At 41.3% G+C, this 15,365-nt stretch overlaps 1 protein-coding gene across 1 annotated transcript; it reads left to right on the plus strand.

Annotated features, from left to right (window-relative positions):
* Positions 1 to 5,963: 5,963 nt before the first annotated feature.
* opn3 (opsin 3) lies at positions 5,964 to 15,090 on the plus strand. The gene is made up of 4 exons (XM_030748720.1): positions 5,964 to 6,282; positions 8,088 to 8,407; positions 13,438 to 13,689; positions 14,250 to 15,090. Exons 1-4 carry the CDS (start codon positions 5,964 to 5,966, stop codon positions 14,523 to 14,525), a joined length of 1,167 nt encoding a protein of 388 aa, XP_030604580.1. The 3' UTR covers positions 14,526 to 15,090.
* Positions 15,091 to 15,365: the final 275 nt, after the last annotated feature.

Genomic DNA, 15,365 nt, shown 5'->3' on the forward strand with positions numbered 1-15,365 from the left:
ATGTTCCACAGTTGCCTCTTTAAGGCAGACCCAGTTCTGCCTTGGTGCCCTTTAAAAGTCAGCCTATATTTCTACAAGACAGAGAACTTAACATTATGTAGCGTCAGGTAGTTGGGGTAATGTAACAATCGATGTTTTGCCAAAAAAGTGATCATCTGCCAAAAAATGATTGCCAGTATTTAAAGTGTTGTAAATCATAATTTGTCAAACGTTTTCCATGAATGACACCAAGCCTGCAATCAGTTTTTGACAAAATAATTTTTATGCATCCTTTAAAAAGTGCCATTGAGATTAATCTCCTCTTCAATAGGGATGTGCCCAGGAGGGCACCAGATGTTGTAACAAATATAACATACCAGCTCTATAAATTTATTTTAAGTGACAAAAATGAGTGGATTCATCATAATATAGGACTCAGAGCAGGTGTATTAATGCTGAGTCACACAAATACTTGCAAAAGAGATTGCCACTTTATTTTTTATGTAACCCCTTCCTACACCTAACAGAGTAATTAAATCTGACAGGCAGTTTAATATAAAACAATATAAAGCTCTCCACTGACCTATAATATTAATTTTTTTTGTGTCTTGAAGCCTGCAGTTGCTTCCAGCAGACCACATGGAGTTACTTGCTCAGCAAATCAGAACATGATGTCACCCCACAGTCTCCCTCACACCCTCAGCACATCCTTTTTTCCTTCGCATCCTCGTCACGCCTCCCTGATGCTAATAAAGCTGCAGCCTGGGTACTTCAATACTTCAGCACCTAGTGTGCTCTACAGAAGAGGGACCAGCATAAAGAAGCAACTGCTTTTTTCAGATGCCATTTTTTCAAGCAGCTCAGCAAATATCAGCAAACAAACAAACTATTTATGTGCAGGTTAGATCGCAATCTGTCTGTGAGCTAATGGCACAAAGCCTGTAGTTCCCTCTCAGAGAGGGAGAAAGTTGTAGGAAGGAGAGGACAGGAGAGAGGAGATGAGAGATCATTTTCAAAAATAAGAAGTGCTCAACAAGTGACAGTTGATAAGACCAAAATTTTAAGGCTTACATGGAATGGATGGATGAATGGATGGACTGTCCCAATTCTGTGCATGAAGTGCTGCTAAAACTACTTGGTAATTTCATATAGATTTCTAAGCATATTTTATGACAATACTAGGAAGGGTAATACAGTGTGGTGCAGGCTGAACTAGACTGCGGTGTTGTGGTACAGTTTACAAAAATGCTAGACTGGTGCAGGGAGGCTGAGGTGTTCATGGGAACTTCTGGGTTATATCAAGGGTAGTCAGTTTAAATTTAAGCTGCTGATGCTCTTGAGTTTCACAGTAACTTTAGAGTGACTTGGAATTGGAAAACAGCCATAACAGCTCATGTAACATCTGCCTATATCGTGATTAATTCAACGGGATATTCACAAAGAGTAGCAGTAGCACGTCAGCTGATTTCATCTCTGCAAGCACTAACAGTACAAATTATTATGACTTCCTTCTAAATTATTGTTTTACCCACACTGCACCACGACACCGGATTTCAAGGTTCCCCCACTTTAGCTTCTTTGTGACAGTTAGACATGAAACATTTTAGAAATTGCCTTACTATGTCTGCTCTTCATGACAGCAGCCAGGCTAGGAAATATACAACACAAGTGTGGCAACAAACCAACAAACCCCTTTTGGATGCCTCCACTGTGGAGCGAGAGCATCCAAGAATACTTCCACTGCTTCTCTGTGGCTCTGGGATTTGCAGACCTCAGAGTCAACAATGGCATTCTCTCTCACACAATGGCGTGCTATAATTTACATTTCTGACAGCTCATTCACACATACACACACACATTTATCTCATTACTGTGAGGACAAGGTTTACTGCAATGAATTATTCATAACTCAATAAAGATGCACCACAAAGGTTAGCGTGTTAATCTAAAGCGTGCTCCCTGGAATCCCTTTAAACGATTATTTCTGGAATTCAGCTGCCACAATTGCCCACCATAATTAAGTTGCTCTTTGCAGGGGCAGAATTGGGCCCACCAATCTGTGACTCACTGTGATTAGAGTTTAATTCTGCCTGCCCTTGTAGCTGCACATGGACTTTGACTTGTGTCTCGTGAAACGTTAACACAGAGAGATTAAAGAAGGAAGACTCGTGACGTGTTATCACCGTCTCACCATGCACACGTGCGCATCCTCTGCATGTGCTAACATTTGTCTCTGTTCTTCAGTAACGCTTACATATTTTTATTTAGACTGACAGAAGAGATTCTTTGGCAAAATTTCAATGACGCTTAGCAGTGAGGAGATACTAAACAGAGAGATAAGCGTGTCAGTGACAATGACAGCCGCTATCTGGAGAGTATTGTTTACACAGTTGAAAAGCCTTTATCCAGTTATTTTAGCTGTGAGGAAGCACAGGTTGTAGCTACAGCTGTGCATTAAAGCTGCAGCATGTCCTGTCCTCTGCCTCCACTCTGTTAATCCCTCAGAGAGGGCAGGGATGATATGTGACACAGCCATTAGAGAGAACCTGGTTTTCGGGCACATGCTTTATTCTGCTATTTATTAAAATGAGCAGACGCCAGCTGTTGAAGCAGTGGATGTGGGCTAAGTGTAAGTCAGGAGCCACGTCAAATGTGACAGCTGTTTGTGGAATCAGACAATCTGAATTTGTGACTAATCAAATTGCCCAGCCGGGTCGTACCAGTCAGTAGGTTTTACCCATTAGGTGGGGGCAGGGGAAAGTGAAAATGAACTTTATTAGTTACAAAGTTACTGAGCTGTCGTTCCGTTCAGTAATTTCTCTGGATATCGTGCATGGAGCCAGGAGTAGCCGAGGTAAATTGCTTGGCGCGGCAAAACGCTCTGTGTTAACAGGGCTGTAATGCATAAATGAAGCGATTATGCTTTTCATTATTTCCTGTCATAGTGAATTATTGTATTAAGCATTGGCAAGCGTTTGAAACAATGAGATCAGTGTAGATGCAAATAATCCCCACACACCAAAATTTGGCCTCTAAATGCTCTGTTTCAGACTGTTCTTCTACTCTTAGCTCTGTATGATGTCAGATAGAGGGCATATCTAAGACACACAGCTAAACCCACCTGCTGTTCATGTCTTTTGTTTGTGAGAAGCAGTTAATCTGAGGAAAGCTGACTTAAAGGCAGGGTGGCCTCAAAAAAAGAGGAGCTAAAATAGCTTGTTTCAGAGCAGAGGAACTGAGGGGCTGCACCGAGGCCCAGCATAAGATAATAAGGATTATTCTGTCAATTATGCATGAATGAAAACAGGGAGCTGGAAACGAGCATGATAGGTCCTCTTTGAAATGATCTTTAAATGAGTTAATATCTGATCTGCATGTTCATGCCTATTCATCATGGATCCCATGTTTTGTTTATAAATCCTTTTTTTTTTTAAATTCCTTTACTGAAATCACATTTTCCAAAAACCACAGCGGTGAGATCGTTAAGCCAAGCTGGTTCACATTAAATTTACATTCAACTGTTTAATAACTTCAATGAACCACGGTTAATGGCTTTGAAATTCAACGTCTTTGAGGGGGGAAAACTAAAACCTTTTTTGAAAAAAAAGGTTCAAAACAAAACTAAGACTTTTAAATGCCTTTGGAGAATCATAACAGGTGCACTCAGGGTGTGGATGACTGTAGTGGCAGGGTGTAATTAAAAAGACATCCTGTAATTTCATTTACAGGCTGTGGTTTTGAGGACTGCATTTGTTGGATAAATACCTTCACATTTTGTTTTTCTTTATAGTAAGCTCGCTATCCTTTTTTGGTCGTTTCTGTGAGTCACTTTAACTTGCATGTCTTAACAGTCCATCAAGTCTACTAATTTTATACTGAATTAGGTTACCACCTGCTGACTGATTCTTCATATACAGCATAAAATAAGAGTGGTATTGAGTTTCTTTTTAAACTCTCAGCAAGAAAGAGCTGCACCCCCCACACAGACTTGCTCAAAAGAGACCGGAGGGGTGGTCAGTGAACCACTGCAGCCTGACTGGAGAGAGTCAGGAAACGAGCACTGATGCTGACAGATTTTTGAGTGATGGTAGAACTGCTAGAGAGTGAGCTCTGTCATGTTTGAAGTGCTAATGTTTGCGACAGAGAAAGAAAAAAAACTACTTTAACGTTCATTATGGAGCCAATTCCCAGTACAGTGAGAGCAGTGCTGTAGTAATTGCATCTCTGGGGAGGAAAGCAGTGGGTGATTCTGTACATGTGAGCAGATGTGAATGTTCTCAGAGATCACCTTTATAGGGACTCCATTCAATTAAACCTGCGGTCTCTCGCTAAATTAAGAGAGCCAAATTAGGAAATGTCTTACTCAGAAGCTTGACCTAATTCCAGAAACTCTGACCAGACAGAAAAAGAGGAGAAAAAAAATGAAAGAATTGTCTGTCTTTAAATACTTATGATTATCTCAGCAGTAAAAGCTATAAAAGCAAACATAAAGGGGTGATGCCCACACAAAACCTGTGGGTATCTGAATGCTGTTGACCTATATATTAATTGGATTTTGCCATTTAGTTTCAAGTGTTACTGCTCTGAACACTGGATCAATGGATCACCGTTTCCCAGCATAGCAGCATAATTGCATCACTGTTCTTCTGCAATCTACAGTGTTTACAGGCCAGTAATAATACCAGGCTTACAATTTACCTTTCCTGCAATATCCTTGGCAAGAAAACAAAACCATATTTCATCACAGTGCCGGGCTGTGGCATACATCCCTGCAGATGTGATTGAATGGAGGAGAACATAACGCTTCTTCTTTGCCTTGAATGAAAAACCTTCAAATGAATGAAAAGCACGTGAGTGAGTCAGTGGGTGAAATGCCTGGTTTAGACATTCCCAGTCTGTGCACATCCCCACATCTTAAAGAGATTTCTGCTATTTTAAATCAACCTGTAGGCGCGAGAAATGAGGTCAGACACAAACAACGTCGCCGTGGGAACCCTGGTGACATTTCTCCGTGGACAAAATGAGGTGGAAAAAGAGCACCTCAAAATGTCACAGGACTTACAGATAGACATAAAAAATTTTTTTAAAAAAGCAGCAGCAGAGCTGATGAACTGTCATCATTTGATTCCTGGTGCACATGAGAAGTTTCCCACAGAGGCTCAGAATACAGAATGTGTGTATTTATACTCTCATCATTACCCCTGTTTCCCTGCTATTATATATAAAAAAAATGTACAGCTATAATAACAATAGTTAGAGATTAGTGTACTCACCAACAGGTAATAGAAAAATGTGTTAGAAAAAAAATGATGCTCGGGGGAAAAATAAGCATCTGTAAAGAGAACATTTTAAAGCTCTGCATTATACTAACTGTGATATAATTAGCCCATGTGCATCAGAAGGAATGCAGTTTTTAACTGGATTATAACAATCCTCAATTAAAAATCATAAATGGATTTACATTTTTAAAATACGTGTGGCTGATTCTGAAATAGAAACAGGGTCAAATGTAAGTAACGCTGATGTTTGCTGAATGAATTCGTTTCATCTGTCAGGACCATCAAAGAGAAGCTCGCCCACTGACGGTCCCGCTAAAGTCTGGAGACTGAGGATGCTTCGGTTTCAAAATAAAAGAGGTGGAATTGAAAACAAAATAAAGTCGAAATAAAGCGGCAGCAGCATTATCTGTTAACTGTTTAGCCTAGAAGGTAGTTCAAGAAATAAATAAAGGCCTTTATTTAAACATTTATGTGTTTGACCTATATATTGAACGGAGGGGGAAATTACTTTGAAAGTATAAGAGGAAGCATGACGTTGCCGTTGAGTGAGACTTGTCCCTGGTATATTGACCTAGTTTTAGCAAACAGCGGTCTCAGCCTGGGTTTGAATTAGCGGCGCGCGAGGAGTCCGTGTGGGAGCGCACAGCATCTCGTGCCCAGAGACGCGCGCAGCACAATGCTGGAAACCAAGTTTGCATCCGCGAAATGAATCCCGCTAACGAAACCAGAGCCGGCAGAAGTACAGAACATTATATTTTCACACTCGGCACCTACAAACTTCTCGCTTTTACCATTGGGACCATCGGAGTGTGCGGCTTTTGCAATAACGTTGTTGTCATTATACTCTACTGTCGGTTCAAGAGACTCCGGACGCCTACAAATTTGTTGCTGGTCAACATAAGTTTGAGCGATTTTCTGGTTTCTGTCATCGGGATAAACTTTACCTTTGCGTCGTGCGTCAAAGGCGGATGGATTTGGAGCCAGGCGACGTGCGTCTGGGACGGCTTCAGCAACAGCTTATTTGGTGAGAGAGAATAAAATTAAGAAATAATTCATTCATTTATGCTAGCATAATGAATGTATTAACATTTAACGTTAAGTTTTTTATTTAAATATTTCCAAACAAATTAAATCTTTATTCATGTTTACCTCTATTGCCTTTATTTGTGTTTCTCACTATAAATAAGAAAATTAGGCAGAAAGCAGAGAGGAGCTCATTTATACTATAAAACATATCATGAAGGACGTCACTTACTATAAATGCATATTTTTATGAAAATTAGACTTTTTCTGGGAGCTCTGGTGCAAATTTCCTCTAAAATTGTGTTAAAATACAGACTGAACCATGCAGTCCCTCCCCACGCTGAGCTGTAGTGATATCAAACTGCCCTGCTGAGCTAAATATCGCCTGTGTTTTTTTTTCTTTTCTGTATTTATCAGGCAGTGTTGTTCGTGCGTGCTTCATGCAGTGAGGAATCCTTTGACACCTCCACTGTGGCTGTCCTTCTGTGTTAGCAAAAGTGTCCATTTATTTCCAGCACAAGTCTGTTCAGCAGGGAAGTGTGAGGAAACACTGAGGGTCATTGTCTGGGTCCCACTAGTGTAGGAATTAGAGCTCAGCAGGACGGTTGTGTGGTAATGAGCTCATTAGTGCAACCCTCCAAGTCTTTTTTTTTTTTTTTTTTTCTACTGCTTTAGCAAATGAAACCCAGAGAACCAGCTGGACTTCTGTCATCCTGCTGTCCTTTAAGTGACATTGTCTTTGCACATGTTCTAAAGGACACTTTTGCCCGCCTGTGTGGTGTGCAGCACTGCAGCAATGATTGAGTAGATCTGGTTTGCAGTGCTGATGTCAAAGGAGAATTCAGAATCAAAAGGCATGCAAAAGCTGTGTTGATATAAGACGCAGAAGTCTTTCATGAGTAAAGTGACATTGAAGCGAGAAGATGTTGCGTTCTGCCTCGTTTTCCCTTACTTGTGATTCACGACACGGCACTTCAGAAAAAGAAATCTTTTGTATGACATTTGATATGTGAAAAGCTCAAGGTCACACAGGTAGTCCTGGCTTGATTGGGTACAAACTGCAAAGCTCTGTATATCCTGTCAAAACTGAAGTATACAAAAATAACCCTCCTGGCTTGACAGTACATGTGTCCTCCAGCCCTCTATACACAAATGTGCTGTCCTCTTTGCACATTACTCCAAGTATTACTTGGCAGCTCACATACAAATACTACAGGAGCTGCAGCAATAAGCCCTGGCAGTTCTGTCCATGCATGTCCTTGCTGTGGCTCAAACTCAGTGCAATCTGTTTGTAACCTGTGCATCCGTTTACTGAAACTGTATCTGTGTTATTCATATGCATCAAGAGCTTAATAAACCTAGCTCAGACAAGAACTATAAGACATAACTGGATATACATGTATATAGGTTAGGTGAGGGTATATGAGGAAGCTTGACTAAATAATGCAGTTATTTTAGATGCTATACCAGGGGTTGAAGAGGTGCTCTTAAGCTTGCGTGCCACATAAACCTAGAAGTAAAATGATGCACAGGATGAACAAAAGAGCCACAGCCACTACAGTTTCTGTGGAAAAAGTAGGCTGTGTAATGCAGATGCAGGTCCTGGAGGTGTGTGTGCGTGGGAGTCAAGAGCCTCTTTCTGTGAGTCTTCACAAGGCTTTGCAATGAAATGATTGAGTGTGATGTCCAGCCACAAGATGCTCAGATTTGAGTGTGATGTGCACTCAGCCCAGACACACTGACCCAGATCCTGCAGTGAGCGGTCTGCATTACTCAGCTTGACTGTCTCTCTCCCTTTGCTGCCAGGTATCGTTTCCATCATGACTCTGGCTGCCCTGGCTTATGAGCGCTATATCCGGGTGGTCCATGCCCAGGTGGTGGACTTCCCCTGGGCGTGGCGGGCCATTGCCCACATCTGGCTCTACTCCCTGGCCTGGACAGGAGCTCCTCTGCTCGGGTGGAACCGCTACACTCTAGAGATCCACAGGCTGGGCTGCTCTCTGGACTGGACCTCTAAGGACCCAAACGATGCCGCCTTCATCCTCTTCTTCCTCCTGGCATGTTTCTTTGTGCCTGTTGGTATCATGATCTACTGCTATGGGAACATCCTGTACACAGTGCAGAGGGTAAGGAATGTAAAGGGCTACATTGGCAAATATCTGTGAAGAAAACATTAAAGATAACTGTAGGAATGAAAATCTCCTTTATCACTATTGGTGTAAAGTTTTATACCTTGTTATTGCTCATCACCAGTACAGACTGCAGTTGCAGTACCATTGACATTTTGACTGCTTTTAGGTCACATTCCTGAAACATTTTCAGTGTTTTTGCTTTAACTAAAATTTTCACTGCGGTTTTCTTCCCTTATCCTACAACTGACAACTCAACTGTACAAGTGAGATATCAAGAACCAATACAAAAACAAAACTCCAGCTTTGAGTTTAAACTGTTAATGTAATTCCAAAAAAAGTTGGGAAGCAATTTAAAATTTAAATAAATACAGAATGCAATGATTTGTAAATCTCATAACTCATATTTTGTTCACAGTAGATCATAGAAAACAAATCAAATGCTTAAAGTGAGAAATTTTACTATTTCATAAAAATATTAGCTAATTTTTAATTTGATGGCAGCAACATGCCTCAAAGTTTGGACTGGGGTAGCAACAGGCTGGAAAAGAAAGTGGTACTAAAAGGAAATCGCTGGAGGAACATTTTGCAACTAATTAAATTAATTGGCAACAGGTCAGTAACATGACCAGGTATGAAAAGAGTTTCTCAGAATATCCAAAAACTGTGTCTACAAATTGTGAAACAATTTCAGAATAATGTTCCTCCATGTAAAATTGTAAAGGCTTACAGTACATACAGTAATATCAAAAGATTCAGTGAATCTGAAGAAATCTCTGTGTGCAAAACTGGAAATCAATATTGGATGCCTGTGATCTTCAGGTTCTCACGTGGCGCTGCATTAAAAACAGGAATGATTCACTCATGGAAATCACTGCATGGGGTCAGCAACACTTCCAGAAATCAGTGTCTGTGAACACAGGTCACTGTGCCATCCACAAACACAGGTTATCATGCTAAGAGGAAGCCATGTAAAAATGATCCAAAAATACTGCTGTCTTCTCTGGACCAAAGTTCATTTAATATAGACTGGGCCAAAGTGGAAAACTGGTCAGACAAATTAAAATGTGAAATTCTTTTTGAAAAACATGGACATCACTTCCTCTAAACTGAAAGGGACTCAGCACTCAGTTCAAAAGCCTGTGTTTCTGATGGTATGGGGGGGCATATCTGCCTATGGAACTAGGAGTTTGCACATCTGCAAAGGCACTATCAATGCTGAAAGGTGTATACAGGTTTTTAGAGCAACATATGCTCCCATCCAGACAATGTTTTTCTCAAGGAAGGCCTTGCAAATTTCAGCAAGACAATGCTAAACCGCATACTGCAGCTATTATAACAGCATGGCTTCATAGAAGAGTCTGGGTGCTGAAGAGGCCTGCCTGCAGTCCAGACATTTCACTAATTGAAAACATTTGGCGCATTTCATTTGATCAGTATCAGCATTTATAATGGCTGATAAATGAAAAATTACAAAGTAAAGAAGAGGGAAGAAACACCCTTCAACTATGTGATGAGTATTGACATTCCATAGTTTGTCCACCAGAGGGCACTCGGCTACTTTGCTGTTGGCAGCACAGAAGTGTAACTATAGAAAGAATGGGATAAGACTCTTATCACTGATTGGCTGTACGGCCCAATGAAGCATCTGTAACAAAACACACTCAAAGAAAAAGGTGGCAGCTGAAAGAGAGAAAAATAGAAGCAGATACACAAACAAAGATACAGTATTTCTGTGTTGTTTGTGTGTGTGTGTGTGTGTGTGTGTGTGTGTGTGTGTGTGTGTGTGTGTGTGTGTGTGTGTGTGTGTGCGTTTGTCATGAAATGTGCTCGATAATGATGATGAGATGCTGTAACAACGCCCCCTGGAACCCAGAGGCAGACAAAGACTCATCCATGGACCCCCAGGAGCACTGAACACCTGAGGCCACAGATCCCAAGGACTACTGCGTGCCCACCCCTGCAGAAGGAAGAGGGAGGCTAAAGGACACACATCCAAAGGGAAAGTGAAACAGAGGGAACGAGAGGCCAACCCAGCCAAGGGCCCCAGGTGCCCAAGAACCACCCAGCACCTTGCGGAGCCATGCCTCGCACCAAAGAGTTCCACTGACCATATTGCTGATGTTGGCATAAGGGTGATAGGAAGGCCCCAAACACGCCTTGCGGGAGTCGGCCAGTGGCACCACTCCCTCCATGATTATGACCAATAATATCATCAACACCTTAGAGGAAACAAGTGGTATACAGCATGTGTCAAAGTGATATTTCAAGCTATCACATAATTTGGTATGTCATGAAGTTCTTTATCATTTTGTGTATGCAAAAGTGTTGAGAATCTTAACGCTTTTGCATGCACAAAATGATTATCAGAATCTGAACAGTTTGAAGTGAATATTGCCCAGTACATCAGGAGCAAAAATTTGGTGAAATTTTAAGTAGTCCGATGGCTATACCAGAAACCACAAAAATACAGGTCATCATCCCAGAGGCTAAGTAAGCATACTAGCCAATAGGTTCCCAGATTGCGAATACTTAAATCCAGTGGGGTTTTTTTTTGTGTGTTTTCTAGACACAGTTATTTTATAGCTTTCAGCTAAATCCTGAACAATGCAGACTCTGGGGTGTTCATTTTAATAAAAAGACACTCCTTGACCTTAACTGGTCAAGTGCTGCCTTTTACTCCTCTTTCATTATAGCTTCTATTATCATATTATTCCTCTGTGCCTTTGGGGCTTGTCCTGTGCAGTGGAATTCATGCAGAAAGCTCGCTGCTGTGCCTCTTAGAAGCATCACCTTAAAATGTCCCTGATTGTGGCAAAAGAAAAGTGAGAGTTTGTTTAAAAAGCTCTAAATGATTTCCAAGACTGTCTGCATCACACTTTCCTTTCTTAAATATGCACAATCATGCAGGAAGTGTGAGCTGCTGCGTTCTCAGAGCCCCAAGCCCGAACTCCTCAGAGGCCTGCGTGGATTCATCACACGTCACAGTATTTTGGGAACATCTTCAAAGAGGAATAACTCACTACCCGGCAGGCTTTTTCTGGTTTGATACAAGAGCAGCTGGCCAGCTTGGCCAGAGTCAGAAAATCTCATTGTAGATGTCTGAAGACCTGGAGAAATAACAGAACTTAAGCATGGAAAAGGTTGTGGATTAATAAGAAAAAGAATGTAACAAACAGAAATTGTGAAATCACAAATATTGTATTCATGTCTACAGATTAGCTGCTGTATTCTGATCTGCAGTGCTGTGAACCCAGGTCTATTACTGAGGCATTTTCATGTTTTCATGAGCTTTCAGCTGTTGCCAACATCTTAAGAGCCACCTCAGAGGAGGAAACAGAGGCAGAGCAGGGTAAATTATTGTAACCAGCAGATTAGCCTGACAGCTGTAGAGTTTTGGGTCTAGTTAAAAAAAAAAGAAATAAAACCAAAAGAGAGAGAGAACTCCCAACAAAATGAAAACGTGACTAACTTTCTATCGCTTAACTATCCATCCACGTGGCTACCAAACCAAAACATTTACCACTGCATCCTGATGCGGAGCTTAAATTGATTTAATCTGAGTGGAGAGCTGGACTCGGCAGCCATCCAATCACCATCTTAATGATGGCAGCCAGGAGAGAGATTGTGCAGTATCTTAGAGTCAGAGGCCAATCATATAACGGGGAGCACACACTGTGTTAACACAAAAACTAGTGCCCGCTGACAGGATAACACAACACTATGGAAATAATAGAAATGTTACTGAAACCAACTCAGGCAGCAAATGAAATCAAACAGGAGGAGTAAAGGGGTCTGCTCCGGAAAGCAGGTTTAGTTCTGAGCTGATTCACTGAGAGATGATAAATTTTGAGAATCCAGTAATAATAATGTTGGTGGTTAAAGGTGCATCAGTTCAAAGTGACCACACATTTTTTGACATGTACTGAAATGCTGAGAAAACATGCAGACTACATGGAAGTAAAATAACATTTAAACTATTCAAGCTATAGAATTTTTTTTAAAAAAGTAACATTTTAAGCAGTTGTTGACTGGCCTGTGTCTGAAGTGTCATATAAATTTGTTTGGTTTAAACGTTGATTATTAATGTACGATAAATATTTCAGTGCAGGGGAACTGGTTGACAACCTGGCAGCTGTCTTAATGTGTTAGAAAGGAGGACACTGCAAAAGTTTGACTCTGAGCCAAGAACAAAACCAGCGTCCACATATTCTGTTTCTGTCCTTGTATAAAAGCAGGTACGTTAAAGATACTTCTTGGATCACAAACTAATAGCTCACAGAGATTTCTGTTCCAGACAAACAAACTTCCACAGATTCATTTGTTCTGATACGTGTTTCGACTCTAACTTTAGGAGTCAAACAGCTCCTGCAGCTGAAGGAGAGGTTTGTTGTACAAAATCCTACTAGCGAGCAGGTTAGGGTCACAAAGTCTGTTGCCATGGTAACTGACCTAGAGTTTAAATAACCTCTCTTTGACTAAGCCTGCTTTCTGGAACGGGTCCCAAGATGAAACGCAGGCAAAGCCCCTAGGATGATAAAAACTAAACCAAAGAAAAACTGAATGCAAAACACTGGAATGTGGGTACAGAGGCAGAAGGGCTGCCGAGGGAACAGCGCAGACGGGGGTGGGGGGGGGGGGGGGGGGGGGGGGGGTGTTAGGGTAAGAAATACTTTATTAATCTGAATGTTGGAAAATTCCTATGGTGTAAAAATTAAGGTAAACCTAATAAAACATAAAATACTGGCTTAGATGAGTAGAATACACTAATGAGGAAGAGCAGGCATATAAGCACATAAGATGGGGAAAAAGACAAAGGCAGGAAAAACAAAAAAACAACAAAAGCAACTTTTCAAAAGAAAACTAAAACTGCAAACAAAAGACTGACAGAAATATACTGAATGACACTTAATGAGTCACTGTAACTTGTTAATACTGTGCAATAAATTACAGCAGAATCAAGCCGCTCTGCTTGTTAAAGAAATATCCCTTCATGTTGGCGTCCTGCTCTTTCCTGTCTCTTACAGCTGCGCTCTCTCCAAGACCTCCAAACGGTTCAAATCATCAAGATTTTGCGTTACGAGAAGAAAGTGGCTGTGATGTTTCTCCTGATGATATCCTGCTTCCTGGTGTGTTGGACGCCCTACGCTGTTGTGTCCATGATGGAGGCCTTTGGCAGGAAGAGCATGGTCTCTCCCACAGTGGCCATCATCCCATCATTCTTTGCCAAGTCCAGCACGGCATACAACCCACTCATCTACGTCTTTATGAGCAGAAAGGTTTTTAATCAAATCAATTTTTCTTTTTTTTATGTTTGGGGGAAAAAAACTACCTCTCCAGCACCAATTTATTTTTGTTGTTGCTCAAGAACCCTCCCTCACTGCACAGCCAAGGTTAGGCTGCTGTCTGGAATACATTATATATATTTCACTTGAGAGCTGTGAATAGCCGCTTACTGTGTAGTGTGTCGATTTATTTTTTCCTCTCGAGTGACCACAGCTGAACCCATAATTAAATATGGACAACCACAACAAATCAATGGCATCTCAGTGAGGCGTGACGTTGTGTTCTCCTCTTGTGCAGCTGCATTTTTGAGTAGCAGTTTGCAGGAATATTTTACCACAAAATTACACAGTTTGATTTCACACTTTAATATATTTTAATCCTGAATCTGAACAGGATACATTTTTATTTTATTTTGTATATCAGAGTGAAATTGGCAGTTCCACTAGTCTTTTGGCTTGCTGGCAAGAGGCTGATCTCTGGTGCATTTGACATACTAATGAGTGAGGAAAGGCGGCTGTTGTTAAATACCATGCTTCTCTTTCTCCTGTCACAGTTCCGCCGCTGTTTGCTGCAGCTGCTCTGCTCCCGGATCTCCTGGCCGCAGCGCGGCCTCAAAGAGCGCCCCCTGGCGCCAATCGAGCGTCCCGTCCGACCCATCGTTGTGTCCAGTATGTGCAGCAGCAGCAAGGACCGACCCAAAAAAAGGGTCACCTTCAATTCCTCCTCAATCGTCTTCATCATCACCAGTGATGACTTCCAGCACCTGGATGTAACCTCCAAGGCTGGAAACTCCACGCAGTTCAACATTATCCAAGTGAGGCCACTGTGAGCCGTAAACAACAGACTTCTCACCCCACCACTCGGTATGCCTTAGGACCTAACGTGCAATTCCAAGCCAAAAAAATCCTGTCTGACCTCCCTGGCTGTTTCTGTGTCCACACATGGTTACAGACTTGTTACAGCGTAGTGTAAAAATCCAGCTGTAAGCTCAAGATCTCAAATAAACCTGTTTGAGTGGTAAGAAAGTGTGACACCCTCATCTAACATCAGCTGTTGTGATATAAGTAACTTCATGATGTAGTTAAGTACTAGTGGTATGCTTCTCACACTTATTTGTCAGATATACCGTACAGTATATGTGACAGCTGTAGGACTGTGTTGAGTATATGGAGGGCAGTTGAGGACCTGAGTTTGGATTAACATGTGGTAGCATTTTCATCTTTTTGGTTGGTACCCAACTGTGTATAATGGAATATAAGCCTTAGCTTCTTAGCCATAAACCATAATGCACAAACTGGCATTACTGTGTATGGGTTCAATAAAGATATCCTATTTTAAGCTACCTAGCCTGTTTACTTAAGCTCATCTCATTTCAGTGTAAACATCCAGGGTGACAAGATCAGTCACTGTGAAATTACATTTGGTTGACTTGTATGTATGAGAACTATGGGAGTAGTCCTCCTTGAGGACTAAAAGGAAATGAGACTAAGACCTCAGTGGCACACTCCTTTCATTTCCTCCTGAGCTGTCAGCTATGAATAGACTTAATGAATGGATTTCCTCAGCTGATATAAACCCTTTTCATTGTTCATCTGAGAATGAGGAAGGTTTTTTTAATAGTTGGAAAACTGAAACTTGCTTGATTTCTTACTGTATTTTCAATATGAAG

Source organism: Archocentrus centrarchus, chromosome 15 (genome assembly GCF_007364275.1).
Source record: "Archocentrus centrarchus isolate MPI-CPG fArcCen1 chromosome 15, fArcCen1, whole genome shotgun sequence".
NCBI lineage: Eukaryota > Metazoa > Chordata > Actinopteri > Cichliformes > Cichlidae > Archocentrus > Archocentrus centrarchus.

What these genes read in the sequence shown, in the direction of transcription:
- opn3 (XM_030748720.1), top strand. Translation starts at nt 5,964, where the DNA reads ATGAATCCCGCTAACGAAACCAGAGCCGGCAGAAGTACAGAACATTAT. An exon ending in CTTCAGCAACAGCTTATTTG is followed by an intron (nt 6,283 to 8,087) that starts GTGAGAGAGAAT and finishes CTTTGCTGCCAG; the next exon opens with GTATCGTTTCCATCATGACT. An exon ending in TCCTGTACACAGTGCAGAGG is followed by an intron (nt 8,408 to 13,437) that starts GTAAGGAATGTA and finishes TGTCTCTTACAG; the next exon opens with CTGCGCTCTCTCCAAGACCT.